The following is a 25,378-nucleotide window of genomic DNA, read 5'->3' on the forward strand; positions in this document are numbered from 1 at the left end:
TTAACTATGTGAATGAGGCTGATGAGCATGGGGCAGCTGAAGTAGTAGAAAAGGAGGGGGGTGAGGGTGAGGAAGATGTTGAAGTTGAAGTACTTGAAAAGGAGGGGGGTGAGGGTGAACAAGATGTTGAATCTGCAGTACTTGAAAAGGAGGGGGGTGAGGGTGAACAAGATGTTGCAGCTGAAGTAGTGGAAGAGGAGAGGGGTGAGGGTGAGCAAGGTGTTGCACCAGAAGTAGTTGAAAAAGAGGGGGCTGATGAAGGTGATGGAGTACAAGAAAATGAAGGTGAGCCTGAATCATTGAATGAGGAAGGTTTGGTTGATGTAAATATTAACAGTGATGGACATAGTGATTCAGATTGGGATGGTAATGTGCCATGTGCTGTTGAAAGTGCATCTGATGGAAAAGGTTGGTACACAGCACAAGAGTCGACTGATTCAGATTCTGATGAAGTAAGGACTGAGGGTGGAGGGTCAGATTTCGAGTGGCAATCAGATGAATTGGTTAGTGGTTCAGACATTGATGAGGTGAAAGATGATTTTGAAGGTTATGGGTCATTTCCTACATTTACAATGCCAAAAAACATGGACGACTATAAATGGGAAATAGGAACTTATTTCACAGAGAAACATGAATTCATTGAAGCAATTAGAACCTATGCACTTGCAAATGGAAAAAGTTTAAAATTTGTAAAAAATGACAATCAGAGGGTTTCAGTTAAATGTTTGGGAGCAAATGGAGAATGCAATTGGTATGCTTATTGTGGTTATATGGGTGCAGTGAAGTCATGACAACTTAGAAAAATAATAGATCAACATACGTGTTCTAGAGATTTCAACGTAAAATTAATGAATGCAAAGTGGCTAAGCAAGAAGATGGAAAAGACAGTTAGAGAAAACCCTAGTATGAAGGTCATGGACATTCGTGACAAGGTCAGTAGGAAATGGAATGTAGGTATCTCTAGAAATATGGCTTTTCGGGCTAGAGTTATTGCTAGAGATCACGTGGATGGGTTTTTTTCAGAACAGTTTAGGAGAATATATGATTATGCACACGAACTGCTGAGAACCAATCCAGGTTCCTGTAAAGCTTAATGTTGAGAACACAGAAGGTGAAGTTATATTTAAGAGATTCTATGCATGCTTGAAGGCATGCAAAGACAGTTTCACGTGCTGCAGACCTTTCATTGGATTGGATGGCTGCTTTCTTAAAGGAAGGTATGGTGGCGAGTTACTAATAGCAATTGGAAGAGATGGTAATGAGCAGATTCTCCCTCTTGGATATGCTGTTGTAGAAGTAGAAAATAAGGATTCGTGGAGATGGTTTTTGGAGCTTCTAATTAATGATCTTGGTGGGGATTCAGTTTGTGCAACATGCACTTTTATATCAGACCAACAAAAGGTTATTCCTTAAACATTACCTTTATTATTTGAATTGATTTATATTTTAACAGCATGCAGTTTGCAAATTTTGACATCACTATTTTTCACATATACACACAGGGTCTTCTCCCAGCTATGCAAGAACTTCTTCCTAGAGTGGACCAGAGATTTTGTGTTAGGCATTTGTATGCTAATTTCAGAAAGCAATTCCCCGGAAAAAATCTTAAACGTCTCATGTGGAAGGCTGCAGGAGCAACACATCCACAGGCTTGGGAGAAGATAATGAGGGACATTAAAGAGGTCAATGAAGAGGCATTCAAACACTTGATTGGTATTCCTCCAAGGTATGCCACCATGAATTGTTACACCATATTTACTGCATCATTAATACATACTGATCTGTTTATATGATACTAGGTATTGGTCCAGATCTAGATTCACTGTAAGAGCCCAGTGTGACACCTTAGTTAATAATATGTGTGAGGCATTCAACAGTGTGCTAGTGAAGACTCGAACAAAGCCAATAATAAGTATGCTGGAGGACATTCGTGTTTATATCATGAAGAGATGGGCCAAAAACAGATCTAGGGGAACAATTTGTGGTTAATATTGACAAGATGGAATGCAGCTGCAGGAAATGGAGCATCACTGGACTTCCTTGTTGCCACGCAATTTCTGCCATAAAATTTTTGAATCTGAAAGGAGAAGATTTTATAGCCAATTGGTTCAGGAAATCAACGTATGAGGAGACGTATAACTCAGTAGTTTACCCAATTAATGGTCACCAGTTGTGGGAAGTTACAGCATATCCTGATGTCCTGCCACCAATCAAAAGAATTATGCCCGGAAGACCTAAAAAGAAAAGAAGATTGGAACCTTGGGAGCTGAAAAAGGATGAGACCGCATTACGAAAAGGAGGAGTTCGCAAAAGGTGTGCTGTGTGCAGGGAAATTGGTCATAATAGAACTGCTTGTCCTAAAAAGCCACCGCCACCACCAGAAGCAGCAGGACCATCACAGCAAACTGGCCCACCAGCACCATCAGGCCCATCACAGTAATCTGGCCCACTAGCACCATCAGGCCCATCACAGCAAAGTGCCCCACCAACAGCATTAGCCCCATCACAGCAAAGTGGCCCATTACCAGCAGCAACCCCATCACAGCAAAGAGGCCCACTACCAGCAGCAAGAGCACTAGCCAATCAGTCCCAATCAGTGCCACCACCAAGTCAATCTCAACGTGCATCAAGCAATCAAATTGTCCAACCAATGAGGAACAAACTCCAAGCTAGAAGGGGGCGTGTTTGGAAGCCTTGATGTTGTTTAAATCTGCTTTGTAGATGTTGTTTAAACTTTTGTTGATTGTTGGTTAATACACATGTAGTCTTTTTGGGCAGTCCACTGTCATGGTATTTTGAACAATATTTTGTGTAGGCAGTGGATATATGGATCTATTGTATATTCATGGTGTTTAAGTATTGAATGGATGGATGGATCTGTATGATAATTTGGATGGATGACCAATGTCTTTGATATTAGGTACCATTTAATTGATGTTGGGATGGATGTTTACAATGTTGGAATAAATAACTGTGACAGGAATGTGGTGCTTTACTCAAACACATATTTGTCCCACAGAAATCCAGTTACATGTACACATTTTATATCACATTTGGTGTACTCCAATACAGTATATTCAAATATATCCATGCCATATTTCAGTTCCAAAATCAAAATGCTTTACAAAAATCAATAATTCAAATGGATTTGTCATTACATTCCAAAGGTGCTGAAACTTTCATATTCATTTGGAATCATTACAGCAAGAACTTTAATACATGGTGAATAGAAATATGTTTAATACATACAACAAACAAACCATTCCAAACAACACTTTCACCATTTTTCCAATCTCATAATACATTTCTTGATACTTATTAATTTGTTTTCCCCTTCCCTTTCTACCATCTTTGTCTTTATTAATTTGCTTTGGTCATCCCTTTCTACCATCTTCGTTGTAGTGTCATCATCGTCATTCTTCGTAGGACCACATCTTTCGTCTACTACATTTTCACTGCACCATGAAAAAAAATTGCATCCAACAACTTCTTCACTTCCACCCTGTCCAACAAAAAATCAACACCACCAATTACATACCAATTACCAAAATTAGGTTTTCCAAATCCTAAATACGCAAAAAACATCCACCAAAACAACAATATCGTACCTTGAACTTTGGGTAACCCCAAAATTTTCTCCCCCTGTTCTTAGCCGTTCTAGCAGTTCTTGTGATTGCCTTCTCACCGCAATAACAAACAGGTGTTAAATCGGACCTCCTCACTGCACCTCCATGAGAAGAAAAGCTGGAATTTTTCATCTCCCAAGCATTGCAAGTGCAGGATGAGTAAGAATGAGAGGGAGACATTACCAATATTACCAATTGAGATCGCAAGAGACAGCTTCACCTCACCCTTTTCAAACCCTAACATTCAAATGTTATGAAAATAATTTCTTTTTAAAAGAGAAACTAAGAACATATGTGCCAAAACAAGTGAATGACACGTCAGAATACACAAAACAGCCACATCATCAGGAATAAACGCCGTCTATGAACTGATAACGGAAAAGGTTAATTTAAAACACATTTACAAAAATGAGGACGAAATTGAGATCAATTAAGACCATCGGAGTATTTTAACCTAAAATATAAAATAATTGATATTAAAATTTGAAATAATTAATTTGATTGGTATAATTAAGAAAACTCAATGAAACTTCTCAACAATGTTAAAATTATTTAATTATTATTTAATTTTTTTTATTTCAGATAAATTATCAATAGTGTATAACACATCTTCACATTTTTGTTCTTAAAATAAAGTATAACTACATCAATGATTAATGATGTTATAATAAATTTAATGTCACAATTAACAATTCACTTTGTGTAAAATTTAATGGTTATTTATTATTATTATTATTTAATATCCTTAGAACACTAATTATTATTAGTTATTATTTATTATGATATATTATCATTTATTATTATTATTATTATTTATAATTATATATTTATTATTATTTGTTATGAATCATTTAGTTATTGTTTATTAATAATAACATTTTTACACTCAATTAAAACTATTAAAAGAAACACATATAAAATGATTATGTGACCAACAATAATTTAAGCAAAGACTCATCTAAACTATTGAAAATATATTATGGAAGCTCAACAAATTCCCCATTTTCATGACTCTTCAGAACAATTATTATTTTTAAAAATCTTGAAAAAGTGAAATACAAACATATTTAATATTTAAAATTTCAACAAATTTTTCACTCTCTAATAATAATATAAATAATAAAATGTAATAACTGAAAAAGAATAATGTCATTCTGTCAATAATAATAACATAATTAAATAATTACATGATTACTAAATGAAATAAAAGAGTAATTTAATTTATTCCTAATATAACTAGACCCTAACATAATAATATTACTATTTATTATTATTTATTTCAAATCATATTATTACTATTTATTATATTTATTTATAATATTTATTGTAATTATTATTTGTTTCTATATATTTATTATTCATTAGAAATTATTTACTATTCTTTGTAATTTATATTATGTATAACTAATGAAAATACCTGCATTATACACATGTGTGTTATTTTTTTATAATAGTAAAAAATAATAAAATTATTATTATAAAATTAAATATAAATAATTTTTATAATTTTGTTGTAAATTTTTTATTTATTTTGTAGATACTTTTATAATCAACAAAATAGTTAAGTTAAAAAAAAATAGTCAAATTAAAAAAACATTTATTGTAAAATTAGTAAAATAATTATTTTCATTTAATTTTTTAAAAGGTAAATTAAAAAAGTAATTGTGGCACAAAAAATAATTTCCTTTATATATAAGCATGAATGATTATATTTATTATTAGTTATTATTTATACCATATCAATAACATTATAAATTTTCATTATAATTCCCATAATTCCATAATAAATCATATAAAACAATTCACAAACTCGCTCAACAAGATCACTTGCTTGATTATTGAAGGTTAAAATAACATTTTGATCTCAATTTTCGTCAAGTTCTTTTAAATAAGTCCTAATTTTGGTTTTGTGTTCAAATAGGTCCTAATTTTCGTCAATTTTGTTCAATTGGGTCCTTTTTTGTTAACACCTAAATCATTAACGGCCATGAATAGTGACTGCCACGTGTCACTTCATGATTTTTTTGAATTTTTTTATTTTTTTTTTATTTTTTAATTTTTTTAAAATGTTTATTAAATGTTTTTTATTTTTTAATTTTATTTATTTATTTTTGAATTTTTTTTAAATTTTTTTAAAATTCTTTTAAATTTTGTTAAAATGTCCACGTGTCAACCCAGTAGTGTGCAACGTGTCAAAGTCAATGTTCTAAATTCAATTTGGTCCCTATATTTGTTATTTTTGTTCAATTAGGTCCAATTTTTGTTAACATTAACCAATTTGGTCCCTCTCCAAATTAAAACTAAATCTAATTTTTATATTAAAATTCACATTTTTTATTAAATATTTTTATATAATATATTAAAATTCACATCATTATAACTTTGATATAAAAAATAAATTTGGTCACATCTTCGATAAGGATCAAATTGGTTAATGTTAACAAAAATTGGGACCTAATTGAACAAAAATAATAAATATAGGGACCAAATTGAATATAGAACATTGACTTTGACACATGGCACACTATTGGGTCGACACGTGGACATTTAAAAAAAATTCAAAAAAAATAAAATAAAAAATTCAAAAAAACCACGAAGTAACACGTGGCACGCTCCTGGATTGACACGTGTACATTTGAAAAAAAAATTTAAAAATTTTAAAAAATAATAAAAAAATAATAAAAAAAAATTCAAAAAAAACACAAAATGACACGTGACAGTCACTGTTTATGGCCATCGGTGTTAGCAAAAAAAGGATCCAATTGAACAAAATTGACGAAAATTAAGACCTATTTGAACACAAAACCAAAATTAGGACTTATTTGAAAAAACTTGACGAAAATGGAGATCAAAAAAATATTTTAACCTTTATTGAATTATCTATAAGAATGTACTCGCACAATAACTAAGCTACTCACCTAGCGAACCAAGCACCGGAATCAAACACATATAAATTCGTCCAGTGAGGACAGACTCGCTCAGCCACCAAATATTCCTTTCCTCTTTGTCATTTTCAAAATTAACTCTCGCCCAAGGACATAGGCCCTGAGAGTCTATTTAAATCAAGCTCGTCCAATAAGTGAAAGGTCTCTATGTTCACTGTAATCTTATTTTTAATGTTCACTCATCATAAGTTTGACTCGCCCAACAAATATCCATAAATCAGATGATACTTTTTGTTTTAACAAATGTTTTTTATTCTGTACCCAAATCAAAATAGCACCAATTCAATTAAAATAACTCACTAGAAACCAAAGATATCACCTCATCGATTCATCATAAATTTTGTAACTCAATTACCAGTTACTTAAACAATCCATTATTTTTCTATATCTAACTCATTCATAATTTTATTTAATAATTTAATTTCTATTTTAATTTCTATTTTAATTAAATATCTCAATTCAAATATGAAATATTAAAAGATAGTTAATTGGGGTTTAGTTATTTAAAAAAGAAATTAGTGGTTAATATATCCTTTTCCTCTTATTAATTAAATTTTCAATGCTTAATATTTTAGCTCATTAAAAAAAAAAACCAAAAATGGTCAATCCTTACTTTATTCTCGTATAAAAGAGTTAATTAACCAATCGCATCATTGTTCAACCACACTCATACAAAGACATACTTTACTTGTTATGACCTATGAACATGTTGGGCATTGCGCTCATCGATTCCTCCTTCTAACCAACCCTTCCTTAGTTATTAAAATACCCTATTTTTATATTAAAGTCCAATCTGCTAGGGTAGGGGTTTACAATGTAAGAATGCATTTTGTATAAAAGCAAAATATTTTTTTATCCACTTATTCCCGATATTTATTTAATGTAATCCGTACAAGTTATTTCCTTAAATTGGGTCAACATTATTTGATTGTAGATTTTTTTTATATGTATAAAACTCAGGATAAGTATCATTATATTTATTAAGATTGACACTTTAATGTATATCTATTATTTATCATCATATAAAAATATTATTAAAAAAATAAAGGTAAACAGAGGAGGATTGTGAGAAAAGGGAAGGAGAGATGAGTTAACATGTTTGCTTGGTTCTCACACATTTTCATAATTTATATATTTAATCCCTAATAAAATAAAATTTAAATTATTAATGTAATGTCATTAATATTATAATTTATATTTAGTTTTAAGTGAAATTTCATCTTTATTTATTTATAATATTATTAGAAACTTACAAAAGTTAGATATAAATAACTCTTTTAATTTGTATTTGGACTTTCTTATTTTATTATGAAGTTATATAAATTATAAAATATATATAAATATAATAATAGTCAAATAAAAAAAAGAATTAAGGAAAATTGGAATTTCTTGAAGTCTAGGATTTTTTCTAGTGTCCTTTTGTCATTAATTATCTCCTTTTATTTGTTTAAAACACCAAACTTGATCATCACAACTTACATATATGGTGTTTGGAAATGTCAAATATAATTTTTTATATCGAGAGGAATAACCAACTATATCTCTTATAGCAGTTAAAGTAAAATTTGATAAATTTATTACACATGATATTTGACTGAAAATGTAAAATCATTTGTCTTTAAACATATATTAATATTACCATGACTGGCAACCTATTTTTCAAGAAATAATTTGATATTTTTTATTGATAATTTATAGAGGTTCGTGCAGTTTGACAGCAACACCTTAATAACTTAACTGATAATAATATTTAAATTACTAATCTGTTTACAGCAATTGATAATAATATTTAAATAACTAAATTGATACAATTTTAATTCCAAGATAAGATAATACTGAAAGCCATGTTTTTTTTTTCCTGCACAAATCAGTATTATCCTAACCAAAAGATGAAGGCCTCATTCTTAATTAACGTCTTTGGAAATTAAGCAACTTTATGGCAATGGCAAAGATGCATGCAAAAGTTACTGCAAATACTATAAGAACAGCTGAAACCACTCCCAAAAAATCATGCCTAAAACCAAAGTACTTTCTCAAAAACTCTTCCACTGATGTACTTTTACCATTAAAATCAACACTTCCTTGAATATCTCCATACTGTGATGCCACCAACCCATACAAAGTCCAAGCTACTGGATTTCCCCAGTAGTACCATCTCCACCACACAGGAATCCTCTGTTCATCCATGCCCAAAAGGACAAAAATAAACTTAATCTTCCTTAGGAAACTCAGTAACAACTCAGAGACAAAAACAGTAAGACAAAGACAAATAAGCATAACATTTTCTTAAATCATAGGACATGATAAATCACTAGAGACAAATCGTGTTTGTCTCTTGTAAGACTTTAAAAAAGGTTGAATAAGTTTGTTGTTCCTAAACTTGAAAGCAAAACTAGAATTTGTCATTTTCCAAAATTTAAAATGAATAGATATAGTCAAACTTGGCATTTAAGATGTAACATATCAACAAATTATGTAACCAACTCATACGTTAGTCTAAAAAGCCGTTTAACATGTCAAAAAATGTAACAAAGTTGGATAAGAAAAACTATATTTACCTATTTTAAAGTTTATGTTATCAAAGTTTGGAACTAGAATGAATTTTACATAAAAGTTTAGAGACTAAAAACATATTTAATCAGTTAAAAAAGTTCATCTAGAAGTAATTGAAGTGTTAGGCAGTGTCCTGATATGAATACATATCTGATACATCACACAATGAGAAATATCAGAGTGATATATATCAGAGAACACGTTGTATCATTAGTTGAAATTCATATTAGGTGCTTTCAATCGGTGTATAGAGTGCATTAGAAAGAGTATTAGAAAGTGTATAATAGCACTCTCTTCATGTCTCAAGGTTATAAAGTAAATCTAAGAAACTGCATCAAACATCAAAGGAAGTTAAAGCTTACTGGTCGTGGGATTATGAATCCTGCGAAGAGATTCCACACTTCATAGATTCCAGAAGAAAATATAATCGCAATGGTGGGGTTTGCGGTCAATGCAGCAGACATCATGCCATAATAGGTAAAGTAGAGGAAGGTGAGGTACATGAAGAAAAGGTACCAGAAGAATTTAGCTACAGTCCACTCAAAACCGATCATTGAGTACACTATAAGGCTATAAACCACACTTTGTACAAGAACATGAGGTAGTTCGATTACAACCTGCAAGAAAATGTTAAGATCAGAAAAGTTAGACCCTGAAAGAAATTTTTACATCATTACATGCTAGGAAGTTAAAAAAGCCAAATCTCTGAATAGCAAGTGTTTTGCCTGCGCAAAAGCATATGCCAAAGCTGAATACATTCCAGCAGCTTTTTCCCTATAAAATACTGTTCTTTCAACAGCCACCAACGGCTGTGCTGAATAAGCATTCTTAACACCAAGAAGGAGAACTGCAGAATACATGGATCCCATGGCATTGAAAAGATCTTGTTGCTTTTTGCTGCAACAGACATGGAAATACACCTTTAGAAAGAGCTACAGAAATATCTAACATGAGTTTGAGGCAACAAAATTTCATATTTTTCAGTTTGATGACTTCATCTCACATTTTGGAGCCAAGGTCCCAATAGATGCTCCCAAACAACAAGGCCAGAGCGATTGTGTAGAGAAATCTTTGGGCAGTGTATTGATTATTGCGCCAGTAAGACAAATGTTGTTTCCATAAGCAAGCCATGCATTGAGTAATGAAGGACCTTGAGTACTTTGTAGGAAAATGAAGGTCCTTTGAACCAGTCACTGGAGTACTCAATTCTTTGATCATTTCCTTGTTTTTCCTGAAATATAATATGCCACATGACAGTTTACCTGATTAACCTCTCTGTACTTTGAACAACTTACAAAGTTACAATGAAATTATAGCTATAGCATATTATTTTCATGTTCTAGAGTTTGATTAGACTTCAACGAATTGAATATACCTGTATAACTCTGAATTTTTGTACACTTCAGCAAAATCAATCCCCAGTTCCATTTCTGCTGCTGAAGTTGTGACTTCCAACATCCATGTTGCTGGGTTGTAGCCATCCTCAATCGTATGGACCCCTTTAATTTCCTTCATGAGAAATTTGTTCACAACAGTGAAATTTTTACTAAGATAGGTCTGAAGCAAAACATGCAGTTTAATTTTCTTGACGTTTTACCTCAAAGTAACTGATTAAGTGAGAAGAATGATGTCCAAGTGGCCCCACATATATCTCTTGGCCTCCTCGCTTCATAAGAAAAAGCTGCATTTATTTGACAAAAAAAGTTAGAAACTTCTTAATAGTATAAAGATGTCAGTCACAGTTTTTTACTCTGGTTATTTTACCTCATCAAAAGATTCAAATATATCAATGCTAGGTTGATGGATTGTGCAGACAACTGTTCTTCCGGTGTCCACTATGTTTCTAACTGCTCTTATGACAATAGCAGCAGCTCTTGCATCTAGCCCAGAAGTTGGTTCATCCATGAATATGATAGAAGGATTAGCCACTAGCTCAACAGCAATAGTTAATCTTTTGCGTTGCTCGGTTGATAAACCGTTAACACCTGGCAATCCAACCATTGCATGCTTTAGAGAGTTCAGCTCCACAAGTCCAATGACTTCCTCAATGAACATCTGCCACCAACCATTGGTCATTTCAAAACTTAGTAAACTGATAAGGTTGGAAGTCTCACATCGATTAAAGACAAGGCCAATTTACAGTATAAGTGAATGCAAGTCTCACCTTACAAGTCAGTTTTGTATAGTTGAGTTAGGCTTAAGGTACTAACCTTCATGGTTTCTGAATTGATTTCTGCTGATAATCGAAGCCATGCTGAATAGAGCAAAGATTCGTATACTGTGACATGGGGAGAGTGGATATCATTTTGTTCACAGTATCCAGAAATTCTTGCAAAGGTTTCTTGCTTCTTTGGATAGCCAGAAATTGTGATGTTCCCACCAATATACCCCCCGGTCTTTCTTCCAGCTAGTACATCCATCAGAGTTGTTTTGCCAGCACCAGTGGAACCCATTAATGCTGTGAGAACTCCTGGTCTGAAAGCGCCACTCACACCCTTCAAAAGTTCCAACCTATCCTCAAGAACACCCTGATTCTTCATTTCCTGCAAATTTAGTGCATGGACTCAGAAATCTTAATCATTCTCAGAAAGTTTAATACAAGTGCTTTATTTTTTCAATTACTTATTTATCTGCATTACCTGTGGCATGTCAACAGAATATGTTACATCATCAAAGGTGATGGAATATGATTCAAACGGAAGAACCATTCCTCTTCTCTCAGTTTCTTTTCTTCTGGATGAAGACCTAGCAGAAATGCTTCCACCATCCTGTGCATTGCTTTGAGATTCCTCTGATTTAACAGCTTGATGCTGCACTATTGCTGATAGCCAATTTGTGACAGTATTAGTACACAAAATTAAGCTCTCTTTTTGGGTTACAAAACATTTTTAGGATGAAAAAGCTCACGGTTCAAGTAACTGAGAGCGAGGATGTAAGTGATATTGAACACTATCGCATATCCAAACAGTGCCCCAACACCAATCCAATACCACTTCGGCTCAGTGAAGAACCCGCGAGATTTCAGAACTTCAACTCCTAATGGTGTTGTTGAGTTGGGTAGAACCTTTCATATGAAACGTGTTCATATACATTAGATTATCTATACAAGGCAAGCACAAAATGTATACAAAGACTAATACAGAAAAGCTTACATGTCTCCATCTCTTCCCTAGGAACTCATTATTTACTAGGGCATTTTGTCCATACATCATAGGTGAAGACCAAAAGCCCCATAGCCACCATTTTTTCACATTGTCTATAGAATGAAGCAGAGACAAAAAAAGTAAAAGTGTTATTGTAATGAAAGAAAATACTTCTTTTGTACTAATGTTATGGTACCTTTTGACAAGACGAAGCCACTCATAGCAATGAGAATGGACAATACATATGACCCAATTGTGAAACCTACTGTCAGTTCCCTACTAACTGCTCCTATAAACCGGAATAAGGATGAAGCCATCTGATTAACAACTAACAGAAGAAGGAATTGCCTGAAGAGTCTGCGTTAAGTAGATATATAGATACATGTCATTTCTCACTGAGTAGTATTTTAACATGAGGGAAGGGGAAGAGGGAAATAAATAGCACATAAACACAGTTCTTTTACCTTCCAACATATGGATCAAAACCAATAACATAGTATGTGAGGAACACCCAGATTCCCACTTGCCCTAAAGTCACGGGGATTTTCAGGATCCATCCAGGAAGAACATATATCCATGAAGGGAAGAAGAGAAAGTCCCTTTGCTTGTAAAAAACAGGAAGCTTAGAAACTGTCACGGTAAGATCAGTAAACCCATCCAACAAAGTTATGAGAAGGGCATAGAACAATGCACCCACATATATACCACCATCAGTCACTGAATCATGGTGAATCTCAGTCCGAAAAAGAACAGTCATTGAAATAAAAGCCACTGTAGCACTCTAAAAGATGTAGCAAAAGGTATCAGTAATGGAAATTATTACATAATGTCGTTGAACATGAAAAGTTACAAAGATGAAACCTACCCGGAAAAGTTGGAAGATGTGAAGAAATGAGTTACGCTTCATGAGTAAACATTCTCTTGACAAGCAGGCTTTAAACAGTTCCCACTTTCCCAATCCATACTTTTCGGTGGCCAAAGCTGCAGGGTGGCTTTTCGATTTGTCAAATTGAGTATCAAGTTCATTAGCCAGGCTTCTCCCAACATGAAATGATTGAAATGCCTCTACAAACTCTTTGGTTGTGACGAATCTGTAAGGCTGATCTCTGAGTACCCAATATTGCTCCTGATCTTTCCTTGATGTTACCTTAAAGTAATGAATTCGTACATGTGAGAATGAAATAAAAGTGCTACTAGTCTATGACATTGAACATGCAGAAAGAAGTTAAACCACACTTACTTCTTGCAAAAAGTCTGCAACGCCTTTCCTCTCAGGACATTTGAAACCCACAGAAGCGAAAAATTCAAGAACATGTTCACGGGGACCCTGATACACAATTTGCCCATCTGAAAGTAGAATAATGTCATCAAAGAGATTGTAAGTCTCTGGTGCTGGTTGTAAGAGTGAAACAACAGCAGTTCCTTTGAGAGAATGGATATAGTGCTTGAGTGAATTCACAACTTGAAAAGTTGTTGAACTATCCAAACCAGTAGATATTTCATCCATGAATAGAGCTTTAGCTGGTCCAACAAGAATTTCCCCTGTATTTACAGATATATATTTCGTGAAGATTTTTGCACCACAAATTGCTTGAGTTAATTAAATATGATACACTTCAAAATTTGAAGTGAAAATAGATTTACCTGTGGTAACACGTTTTCTTTGTCCACCTGATATACCTCTTAACATTTCATTTCCCACAACAGTATCAGCACAGACCTCCAGTCCAAGAACCTGAAAATATAAAGCAAATCAAACTGGAATTTAACACGAAATGGCTTTAGAGTTATAAGAGAACGCTTGAGTACAGAGATTTTACCCTTAGAATATAATCTGTGATAAAATTTGCTTTCTGACCTTCGGTTGCTACAGCCTGAGCATTACAAGTCAGAAGTTCAACCACTTAATCATCAATCATTCCATTTAATTCTAAGAAATAGACATAAATAGATGGTTCACTCAAGTTCAACACAAATAAAAAGGAAAAGCAGGTGTAACATATTTGTTCATAGTATCTGTATCCCCAAAGGGAAAATTCATTGCTTCTTAATGAGCAGAAACAGAACTCAAAATTTTAGTACATATCTTTGGTAGAAAATAATCTCTGTTAGTGTTACCTTCATATAGACATCTATATCATGATCAGGTGTAATATTTGCTTCTTTTTCTCTTCTGGACACCTCTGTTAGCATATCTGTATAAATGGGAAATAGTTTTGGTTAAAACTTGATTTTCATATGAAATTTTTGCACATGATTTGGAAATTGCAATGTGGGCTAACCATAACGAGGTCCAACTCCTTGGACTCGTGCTGAAAAGGCCATGGTTTCTCTGACTGTCATTTCTCCAATATGAAGATCATGTTGACTGACATAAGCAGCAGTTTTTTGGGGTATAAACTCATTCATCCCATGGCCATTATAAGTCACCTTTCCATTGAACTGATCAAGAAGTTATAATTTGTTAGCTACAAATAAAAATGGAAAATAGAGCACAAGCATGACACCATCAATTAACAATTAAATATACGCTCAACCTTAAGTTTTGAATCAAGTCTTCCAGCCAAGGCCAACAGGAGAGTGGTCTTCCCAGAACTTGGAGGGCCCAACAGCAATGTCATTCTGAAGAAAAGCAAACAGTGACATGTTGTTTAAGATTGTTGTGTTGTCTTCCAAATAGTTAGAGAGATTTAGATAGAAAGACATGATACAAAAATATTTTTCATCACTAGATATCAAGTTTTGTTTCTTATCATAGTACTTCTTATTCATTACAAATAAGAATATTTGTGCGTGTACGATCGATCCCCTGTGACCTGTTTCTATCAGTAATCGTTTCAACACAAATGAAATACAACATAGTACAAGTATTTTCAAGGTTAATTGTTAATTACCTGGCAGGTCTTATTATTCCACTAACATCGTGGATAATATTCATATGCTGTTTTCTACTTGGGAGGAGATGTAGGAAATTCAATAGCCCCTTTAAAAGGCAACAGAAGTAAAATGCATATCAGAATCTACTTCAAAGAGGCTAACACTGTTCATTAAGATCAGTATTGCTACACTTACTTACCTCAACTTTGTTAACCATGTAGTTAGTGAGAGTTGGCACAGCTCTACTACCAACATGAACTTCTGCTCCAACGTTCACGCCCTCAAATCGGACCTCTATTGTAGGAATGGTAACTCCAACTCTGACACCATCCATTCCAAAAACGAAGTCATCAATAGTGCATTCTAAAACCATTCAGCTAAACTTGTTTTTTACAGTGTAATGATGACAATGAGATTTGAATCTAACACCTGATGCAAACATCAGAAGTTGCACTCACCTATCAATGCGTTCCCTGAGCTTGAGCATGAACTTCTCATTGTCCCCCTCAGCAACTCTGACAAGTCTTTCAAGCAAACCTCTCCTTTCTTGCAAGCCCAGTTGATGAACATCAATCTCATTGGCAACTCCTTGAGGTGAAGTGAGCAAGGCTGTCCTCAAACGTGCCATGGTAGGAAGTTTCTGAATTGCAGCCCATTTAAGAGCTTCTTCATCATCTTCCTGGTGGAAAGAGGTGCCAAACATTTCCACACCACTGTTCCTCCAAACTGATACACTCCCAATCCTCAAACTACTCCTAGTACTTCCCGCTCGGAGATTACTTCCTGCTTTCACACTACCCTCTTCCTCCATTTTCAGCAAACAATCCAAAGTTCCAGCCTTTAAGATTCAAAGAGCACAGAAAAAAGGCAATTAATGCAGGTTTCTCTCAAAGTTTAACTTATGGTAACTGGACAAGGTCCTTATGCTGTGTTTAGTTGAATGTAAGACAAGAGATGATGATGTTGATGATGATGTGATGTTTATACATATATCTGAAGGATGGTGAACAACCACATGGGCGGCTTACGAGCAACGTTGTCACTGATGACGGGCACAGAGGAATTTCAAGTTCGCCACTATATCATTTTGCTTCCTGTAATTCAGCACTACATTTCCACTTTACTACTTCATTGGCGGATCAAACAAAATATCGTAGTAGACTTTAATTGTAATTCAATCTCCCAAAACTGATTTGTAAGACGAGATTTACGTTCACTTTTATATATTCAATCTCCAACAACTATCTTTTACGATTAACGTTAGAAATGAGTTCTAAATCTAACTCAACCACACAAAATCAACTTATAAGGTGAGGTTTACACCCCCACGTATATATTATGAAATTGTCTTATTTTTAGTCAGTACAAAACTTCGAACTAAGAAAAGGAAACAAAATCAGGATGAATCCAAGTAAGACTTTGGATTTGGGTGACACATTTAGTAAAAATAAAGATTTAAATATAAATAGAAATAAGACATACTTATAAATTCATTATATTAAGATTATGGATTCAAACCATATACTAAGAAAAATACTTACTACATTAGAAAATAGTTGTCATAACATCATCACGTAAATTATGTCCATAAAAAGGTAATTATTAAAACTTGGATTTTCTTTATAATATTAATTTGTTTAAGTCTTTGACATAGTTCAGTGCATCTACTTTGATTAGTGCATCTGCCCTCAATTAGATCGTGTGCTTTGCATTCGATCTTAACTTTTTCTTCATCATATAAAGAGTCTGTCCAATTGCTGCTTCAAGCTTTAGAGTGGAAGGATTGTTCATATGTCTTCTCCACTAATTCTAACATAATTTACAATAGTTATTATAGTTCTTTGTATCAATAAGACTCTGTATTAGCAATTTTTGTTTAACTGAGCAAAGTATAATAGTAAACTATCAGTTGAGTGAGAGCTTATTAAAAAGAAACTTTATATTGTAATTTTTATTTTCATTGTAATTTTTTATCGTAGAAGTAGATTGAATTTTGTTAACATCTCAATTAAATCATGTTATTCTCTATGTGATTTTTTTTTCTTCTTTCGTTTATTATACCTTCTAATTGGTTCTTTAGTAGATTTCTCTATTATCAATCTATTGTTTATATGTGGTAGACCTTCAATGAATTTGTTTGAGCTAGTCTACATCAGCAATAATTGCTCCATCAAACTCTCACTTTGTTGTCTTTCTTTCTAATGTAAATAGTTTTTCTTTCAATTCTAATGGAAAATGATTTCTTAATAACTAAATTTTAACAATTTTCTTTTATAATCTAAGATGATATTTTTGTAGTTTCTAATTTTTCATTTTTTTTATTTTTTTATTTTTTAAAACCATTTAAAAGATGTCACCTCATATAATAAGAGAAAATTTCTAAAATTTAGTTGTCAAAATATTATTTTCGTATTCTTATTCCTCTCACAAGACTTTGATTCTTCTCTTTCAAAATTCTTCTTCCTTTTTTTTGTTACATGAGGCCATCACCAAATTTAGTGTTACAATATATAAATCAATAGTTTATCTGTCCAAATTTTAAGATTATAATCTTGTCTAGCTTCTTCCATAGACACTCAAATAATTATATATAATTATTTGCAAAAATATTTGTTTCAAACTAAGATATTAATTTTTGGATAAAATTTTCAATACGTTCGTTATTAGAAAAAAAACACATTGATAATAATTTGAATAGTAAAGACCATAAATCAATCCAACATTATTCAATCCATGCGTGGTGTTTGGTAAATTATAATCGGAATATTATAATGAAAGAACATACACTAAGGACAAGAGTAAATATATGGTTGGTGAATTGTTCCAATTTAACTTATTTAAATCAATACTTAATGAACCAGAAAAAACTGAGACAAGAAAGTGAATTAATCATTTAAATATTATTTATCTAGTTTATTTTTACACAAAAAATATTATTTCTCATTATTAAATCTGTCAGAAGTTTCTAACTTGGTTCTGATATCATGTTAGTAGTGAATTTTAAGTTTAATACAACCCTACAAAACCGACTTGTAAGGTAAGGATCGCATCCACTTATATATTGTAAATTGACTTTATCTCTAATCGACGTGGGACTTTCAACCGAAGCTAACCAAGCAAATTAAATAGAAGTGAGAATGAATGTGGTGTTCATAGTATTAGATGGTGGTTTTTGTGCATTATGATGATGTTTTACTCTTTTTCAGTGTTTCCAATAAGCAATGATAACCTTTTAAGGTATTACTCAACCTCAGTCACCATACTCCATCAATACTCCATCAATTCTCCATAAACAAATGAGCATGGTGACTTCATTGCTTACCATTAATCCCCTAACAAAATTTAAAAACAGATATGCAGCCATTAAATTACTATTTTTTTTGTTTGTTACTATATTGAAATTTGAAGGAAAAACAAATATTATAACTTTCTTATTGGGGTTGTGGACCTTTGCTTTGCTAATGCATTTTCCCACTTTGTGAACAAGAAGGGGGAAAAGACAAAAAAACATGATGATGTTATTAAGACTAATATCTAATTTGAGTCCATATATAGTATGTTAAATTTTGGATTTTAATGGAACAAATTGTGTTCATAAAAACTTAATTAGAAATTATCAACTTTATGAGAGATTTAAAATTTAATTTTTTTAGTAAAAACAAAACATGATACTATCAAACTAAAAGATGTTTGTTTTAAATATAATTATAATCTGTAAAAAAAAAAATCACTTTCTTTGGATTCATCTTACTTTGCTAGTTTTCATATAAATTAAGTTAATAATAATAACCCTTACACATTTGACTTCGGTGTTGTTGGTTTAATAACCTTTGTTATTATTATATCTTTTGAATTATACGAGACTAAGAATTCTTAAATTCAACTTTAGTAGCAATTTAGCTTTATTAAATCATGTCTATGATGATAGTGATATGGCGACGACCGAGTTTTAGGTAAAGTTTATTAATTTTTTATAATTGTGTTTAGATTTAATTTAAGGACAGTGGCTTCATAGGAGTGTTCCTGGTATTTAATTTGATCATAATGAGATCCATTATCTTCCTTCTTGAAAATAGAAAAAAATAATTCAAACTATATAAAGAAGTTATAATAATATTTATTTATAATAATTCTTTGAAAAAAAAATTGTGTAAACGTAGAGTTCAAGATAATTTTTAAAATAAGATAAATACACTTTTAATCTCTATATTTGAATGTGAAATTAGAATGATTTGATACATTTTGAGTATGAAAGTGTTAAACGATGTAAACAACTCAAACGTCAACACAAGATACTACTTGATACGTCAAAACAATTTAATACAATTTAGTTAGAAAGATTATATTTATAAAGTTTGAGGATCAAATTATATCAAAGACAAATTTTAATTTGGTGTTATAGTCCGGGACTTAAAATATATTTAATCTTTTAGAATAAAATATCGTTCAAATGAAGAGTATTAGAAATATAAGCTCATTAAATTAGTTATTTAAAATATGAAAAATTATGTAACGTCGAACGACTATTGATCGATTATGCGATGGTCACTCTGAAGATTATGAAAATACATGTAATACATAGATGCATTTTGTCGGTCGTGTGACAATCACTTTGAAGATTATGAAAATATGTGTGATATCAAACAACCACATAGGACCCATGCCGAGCAGTGATCAAAGCAACTCGTCATAATTATTGTAAAACAATTTTGTAATCAGGTTTAAAATGCAATTGAATCATGATTAGACCAAGCCTAATCACAGGCCTATAAATAGAAGTCAAAAGTATAGTTATTGAAACTATTTTCTCTCATGTTTATTAAGCATCAGAGTCTTTTAAGCATAACAGGTACCTCGATCGATAAGAGAACCAAGCCAGCGATAGAAACACCGAAAGAATGATTAGACCGAAAATCTGTAAAACAAGACAAAATTATTTAAGTGGATATTAGGCCTGAATACCCGGAACATCAAGTTTTTGGAATAAGAATTTCTGAACAAGATTTTCATAACATATGAGACAAATTTAAGAAATTTTTTTCTAACAAAATTTCCGAAGTATATATTATATTTCAAAATAAGTTTTTCAGTTTTCTAAAATAAGCTTTCTAGTTATGGAAAAAATCTTTTCAGAACAAGTTGATTTCTCTCTTCTTCATCCCGTGCTGATGACAGTGGCAACAACAGTTATGTAGTAGTAAAGAAAAAGTATTTTAATTATTTCTTGTTACTATAGTGGTGGGTTTAGTAATGAAGAGGTGTAGGAAGCAAAAGCCCAAAGTGGATAAAGATTTTTAGGTCCGGTCCGAAGGAAATAATAAAGTATATAAAAAAATTAGAGAGAATGAAATGTGGCAGTAGTAGAATTTTGTGTTGGTTTTTGTAGTGTGGAGAGCATGGAGGAGGAGGGTGACATATACGACGGTGTTAGAGCTCAGTTTCCTCTATCGTTCGGGAAGCAATCGAAGCCTCAAACGCCTCTCGAAGCCATCCACAATGCGACACGTCGTTCAACTTCCACTTCCAATCCCAATTCCAAAACCACCGACCAACTTCCCTCTCTATCCTCCTCTTCCAGGGAATGGCTCAATTCCCTCCGTCCTTCCAAAAACCCTATCCCACCGCCGCCTCCCGATCACGACGATGCCCCTCTCGTCGGACCTCCTCCGCCTCCGCCCGCAGCTTCCGACGACGAGGACGGGGACGGCGACATGATAGGCCCGCCCCCGCCGCCACGGAACGCGTCGGAGTCCGAAGACGATTCGGATGAAGACGAAGTAGGGACCCGCTTCCGGATTCCCCTTAGCAACGAAATTGTTCTCAAGGGCCACACCAAGGTATTCCTTCCTCAAATTAATGAAAGTGATATATATTTTGATTTCTGATTCCCAAAATCTAGGTTTTTTAATGCTAGCTTTGTTAGTCTCTAGAATTCCAGTTCCTGGGCGCTTACCTTCTTTTTAAGTCTTACGATAATCCATTGACACCCCAAGGGTTCGCGAATATCGTGAATTACTTTAGCTTAGCTATAAGTCGTGGGCTGACTGCAATTAATTGTTCTTTTTTTAATGAGTGGGGCATGATGGAAAGTATCTGGGCTACAGCTACTGTAAACTATAAAGAGTCTATGAAGAAGGTCAAATTGCTACTAGAAATAATTCATATTTTTTTCATTGGCTCCTTACACATTGTAGAACCCTAAATTAAATAGCTAGGTATTGGATAACAACCTTGTCAATGTCATTAACTTCTTTAGGGATTTATAATTAAAATTTAAATACATAATATCGTAGGCCCATTTTTTAACCATTTAGGCTTATGGGCAGGTTTTCGCCTTCCTAGGTCAATCTTATCAGGTTACAACAACTATGTACTGAACTAGAACTAAGGTTTTAAATCACGGTTTGCAGCTGTGTCTGACTTATGTGACCAATGTGGCCTTAATTGCAGCCATTGAGACTTCACAAACCTTTAACCTTGACTATGCAACTGAAGTTGGTAGTAGTGTATCATTTTTCACAATTTGACTAGAACCCTTGAAGACATCCCCCAGCTACCTAAATGAGCACCTGCTGTAGGTTCTCCAAATCTGAAAGTGATAGGAAAGGAAACCAGTTGAATATTGGAGTAATTTGTTAATTTTTTTTTGTTAATGATAATTCCTGGGAAACTATTAACAGGTTGTGTCAGCTCTTGCTGTGGATCATACGGGATCAAGAGTGCTTTCTGGCAGCTATGACTATACGGTACGAATGTATGACTTTCAAGGAATGAATGCTCGATTGGAATCTTTTCGACAGCTAGAGCCATTTGAAGGTCATCAAGTTCGCAATTTAAGCTGGAGTCCAACTGCTGATCGCTTTTTGTGCGTCACTGGATCAGCTCAAGCAAAGGTAGGGATGACATCACTTTCTGCTAGTTTTTTGTGCTTATGTGTGATTTTGCATTAACTCTGCCTTTTGTTCTTCTATCACAGATTTATGATCGAGATGGGCTTACTTTGGGAGAATTTGTGAAGGGAGACATGTATATTCGTGATCTAAAGAATACCAAGGGTCACATATCTGGATTGACATGTGGAGAGTGGCATCCAAAAACTAAAGAGACCATTTTAACATCATCAGAAGATGGCTCACTACGCATATGGGATGTTAATGACTTCAAAAGTCAGAAGCAGGTTTGGGAATTTTACCAGTCTTCTTCCATTGTAAAGGTTTTCATTGGAATAGCTCCATGTACTGTGATTTTGTTTGTACTTTTAATCTCTTTAAGAGATAAAGAGCCTTTCAAACATATACGGGGGCTACTTCGATTTTCTTGAAATAAAACTTTAGCCTTCATACAGAAAAGTGGCTGAAAGCATCTCTTGCTTCTGGCATTACTTGTACCATTATTGACTGCTATTTTGCATGTGGTTATGAGGAAATCACCAGCATTGTCTTAAAATCCTTTCATCTGTTAGGGGGTAAAGAGCCTTTCAAATATATATGGGGGGCTACTTGAATTTTCTTGAAATATTACTTTAGCCTTCATACAGAAAAGTGGCTGAAAGCATCTCTTACTTGCTTCTGCATTACTTGTACTATTATTGACTGCTATTTTTCATGTGGTTATAAGGAAATCATCGGCATTGTCTTAAAATCCTTTCTTCTGCTCTGATTTTGGTACAGATGGGGAAAAATTATTGAAATTTTGATAAATTTATGCTTTTTTTACAGTTTTCTGATATTATTGAAATTTTGTTGTTATCATTCAATGGTTAGGTCATTAAACCAAAGCTTGCAAGACCTGGAAGAGTTCCTGTAACCACATGTGCATGGGATCGTGATGGTAAATGCATTGCTGGTGGTATAGGAGATGGTTCGATCCAGGTATCTTTTCGTTACTCTGATATTACCAGGCAATAAAGTCAATAGATACTGATTTTAAGCTTAGGCTGAAACAGTGTTAACATTTAGTTTTCTCCTGAACGGTCATTAATTTTAACAGATTTGGAATATTAAACCTGGTTGGGGGAGTAGGCCAGATATACACATTGAAAAGGGTCATGAAGATGATATTAGTGGCCTGAAATTTTCTAGTGATGGGAGAATCTTATTGTCAAGGAGTTTTGATGGTTCACTGAAGGTAAATAAGTGATCACATATCTGAAATCTTCTTAAAGCTTGTTGCTATTTTCACTTAGCCATGCAGTATGTCTGACAATCCTGACTATTGATTCATCAATGGATTATGTCTCAGGTTTGGGATCTACGCAAAACAAAAGAACCATTAAAGGTATTTGAGGATCTGCCAAATCACTATGGACAAACAAATATTGCCTTCAGTCCCGATGAGCAACTCTTTTTGACTGGAACATCTGTGGAAAGGGAGAGCACGACAGGAGGTTTATTGTGCTTCTTCGATAGATTAAACCTTGAGCTTGTTTCAAGAGTTGGCATATCATCCACTTGCAGTGTTGTTCAGTGTTATTGGCATCCTAAACTGAATCAGGTAACTCAATATCACAGTTGTGTTAACAATTTTCTGTTATGATCTTGCATTATCTGAACGATATCTTATTATTCTTTCTGAACTTGCCTTTTATTTGTATAGATACTTGCAACTACTGGTGATAAAAGTCAAGGAGGGACTCACGTACTATATGATCCAACCCTAAGTGAGAGAGGAGCTCTTGTATGTGTTGCACGTGCACCAAGGAAAAAATCAATTGATGACTTTGAGGCAAAACCTGTCATTCACAATCCTCACGCTTTACCACTATTTAGAGATCAGCCAAGCCGAAAACGTCAACGAGAGAAAGTACTGAAGGATCCATTGAAGTCCCATAAACCTGAATTACCAATTACAGGTCCTGGATTTGGTGGACGAGTTGGTACTAGTCAAGGAAGCTTACTGACCCAGTATCTTCTAAAGGTGTGTTTGTTTTTTTGAACATTTTTGTCTAATTTTTCTTGACTTTAGATGAGAAAGTATAATGTACTTATATTTAATGTAATTATTACAGAAAGGGGGCATGATCAAGGAGACATGGATGGAGGAAGATCCAAGGGAAGCTATCCTAAAATATGCTGATGCTGCAGCAAAGGATCCAAAATTCATTGCTCCAGCATATGCAGAAACCCAACCTGAGCCAGTTTTTGCCAAGTCAGATTCCGAGGATGAAGAGAAATGATTAGTTATGTAGTTAATGTACCACAAAGGTTAACACACGACGGTAGGAAAAGTGTAATTTATTTCGTGAAGGTGCAGAACTATGGGGAAAGGGGTTTTGATGTTTGTACATTAGTCATTTGTGAAATTGAATTTTGCAAACTATTAACATGCTACACTTACAAATTATAGATATTCCGATATACTTTTAGTCTCCCAGATAACACAGACTTTAGCCTTTGCGTGACAGTGTCATCAGAAACAATCTTGTCAACATCAGAAATGTTGAAAATGGTTTCTAAATTGATTTATTTTGCAGGTTTGTATTGTGTATGCGAATAGGAAAATGAAGGCAAGTATGTTTGCATTTATTGATATGCAAAAAGGAAATACCGACAAATTTATTTGAAAATGGATGCATAAATTATATAATATTAAAAATTAACTTTATATATAATACAACAAGTAGCTGAAAAAAATTATACTACGTTATATAACATATAGATTATGTTCTGTTAATATGTTTATATAATATAATAAAATAATATTAATAAAAAATAAAACAATATATTAGAAAAAATAATATTAAATTTATAAAATTAATAATAATAATAATAATAATAACGGTAACTCTATAAAATAATAATAACAATAAAATAACTTTTAATAGTTAATTAAGATTAATTTATAATAATAAGATAATTTAGTTCATTTGTTAATATATTATTTTATAATTTCTTTTAATTTACTATTCTATCACATCACTCATAAATTTCTATAAATTTTTTATTCAGTTACTATTTTTCTCTAATTAAATAACTTTTCTTTTAACCTTTGTTTTCTTTATTTTTATATTTTTCACCTCTTCAAATCTACTTTTCAAATGGCCTGGATAGCAATCTTTCCTTTTTTTTTTTTAATGTGCAGTCTAATGAAATTAGTAAAATACATCAGAAAAACTAAACATGCTTAAAGTGATTTTTTTTTACAAAATATATTAATTAAATAACGATCTTATTAAATGGTAAAAGTATACGCTAATAATAAACAATTATCTCAAGATTTTATACATTTAACATTT

The 25,378-nt window shown here is 32.9% G+C and overlaps 2 protein-coding genes across 2 annotated transcripts; one reads left to right on the forward strand and one right to left on the reverse strand.

The window, feature by feature from the left end:
- Positions 1–8,337: 8,337 nt before the first annotated feature.
- On the reverse strand, positions 8,338–16,184 carry LOC114185142 (pleiotropic drug resistance protein 1-like). Its single transcript, XM_028072692.1, has 23 exons — positions 15,603–16,184; positions 15,344–15,464; positions 15,162–15,250; positions 14,805–14,889; positions 14,550–14,709; positions 14,386–14,462; positions 14,088–14,141; positions 13,912–14,002; positions 13,508–13,809; positions 13,133–13,414; positions 12,732–13,048; positions 12,464–12,624; positions 12,277–12,380; positions 12,032–12,188; positions 11,764–11,945; positions 11,335–11,667; positions 10,889–11,179; positions 10,722–10,805; positions 10,500–10,633; positions 10,128–10,355; positions 9,850–10,021; positions 9,487–9,741; positions 8,338–8,746 (listed from the first exon to the last, which is right to left on the reverse strand). The coding sequence occupies exons 1-23, from the start codon at positions 15,953–15,955 to the stop codon at positions 8,480–8,482; spliced, it is 4,299 nt and encodes a 1,432-aa protein (XP_027928493.1). The 5' UTR covers positions 15,956–16,184; the 3' UTR covers positions 8,338–8,479.
- A 4,312-nt stretch (positions 16,185–20,496) lies between these two features.
- LOC114192061 (WD repeat-containing protein 70) lies at positions 20,497–24,518 on the forward strand. The gene is made up of 8 exons (XM_028081634.1): positions 20,497–20,981; positions 21,825–22,037; positions 22,121–22,321; positions 22,908–23,015; positions 23,134–23,271; positions 23,386–23,637; positions 23,740–24,060; positions 24,152–24,518. The coding sequence occupies exons 1-8, from the start codon at positions 20,541–20,543 to the stop codon at positions 24,317–24,319; spliced, it is 1,842 nt and encodes a 613-aa protein (XP_027937435.1). The 5' UTR covers positions 20,497–20,540; the 3' UTR covers positions 24,320–24,518.
- The last annotated feature ends 860 nt before the right edge of the window (positions 24,519–25,378 follow it).

This window comes from Vigna unguiculata, chromosome 1 (assembly GCF_004118075.2).
Source record: "Vigna unguiculata cultivar IT97K-499-35 chromosome 1, ASM411807v1, whole genome shotgun sequence".
Lineage (NCBI taxonomy): Eukaryota > Viridiplantae > Streptophyta > Magnoliopsida > Fabales > Fabaceae > Vigna > Vigna unguiculata.

Coding starts and splice junctions, on each gene's coding strand:
- LOC114185142 (XM_028072692.1), bottom strand. CDS start 15,955: ATGGAGGAAGAGGGTAGTGTGAAAGCAGGAAGTAATCTCCGAGCGGGA. Junction 13,415..13,507: donor TTGCAGACTTTTTGCAAGAA/GTAAGTGTGGTT, acceptor CATTACTTTAAG/GTAACATCAAGGAAAGATCA. Junction 8,747..9,486: donor GATTCATAATCCCACGACCA/GTAAGCTTTAAC, acceptor ATGGATGAACAG/AGGATTCCTGTGTGGTGGAG.
- LOC114192061 (XM_028081634.1), top strand. CDS start 20,541: ATGGAGGAGGAGGGTGACATATACGACGGTGTTAGAGCTCAGTTTCCT. Junction 22,038..22,120: donor CTGGATCAGCTCAAGCAAAG/GTAGGGATGACA, acceptor CTTCTATCACAG/ATTTATGATCGAGATGGGCT. Junction 23,016..23,133: donor TAGGAGATGGTTCGATCCAG/GTATCTTTTCGT, acceptor TAATTTTAACAG/ATTTGGAATATTAAACCTGG.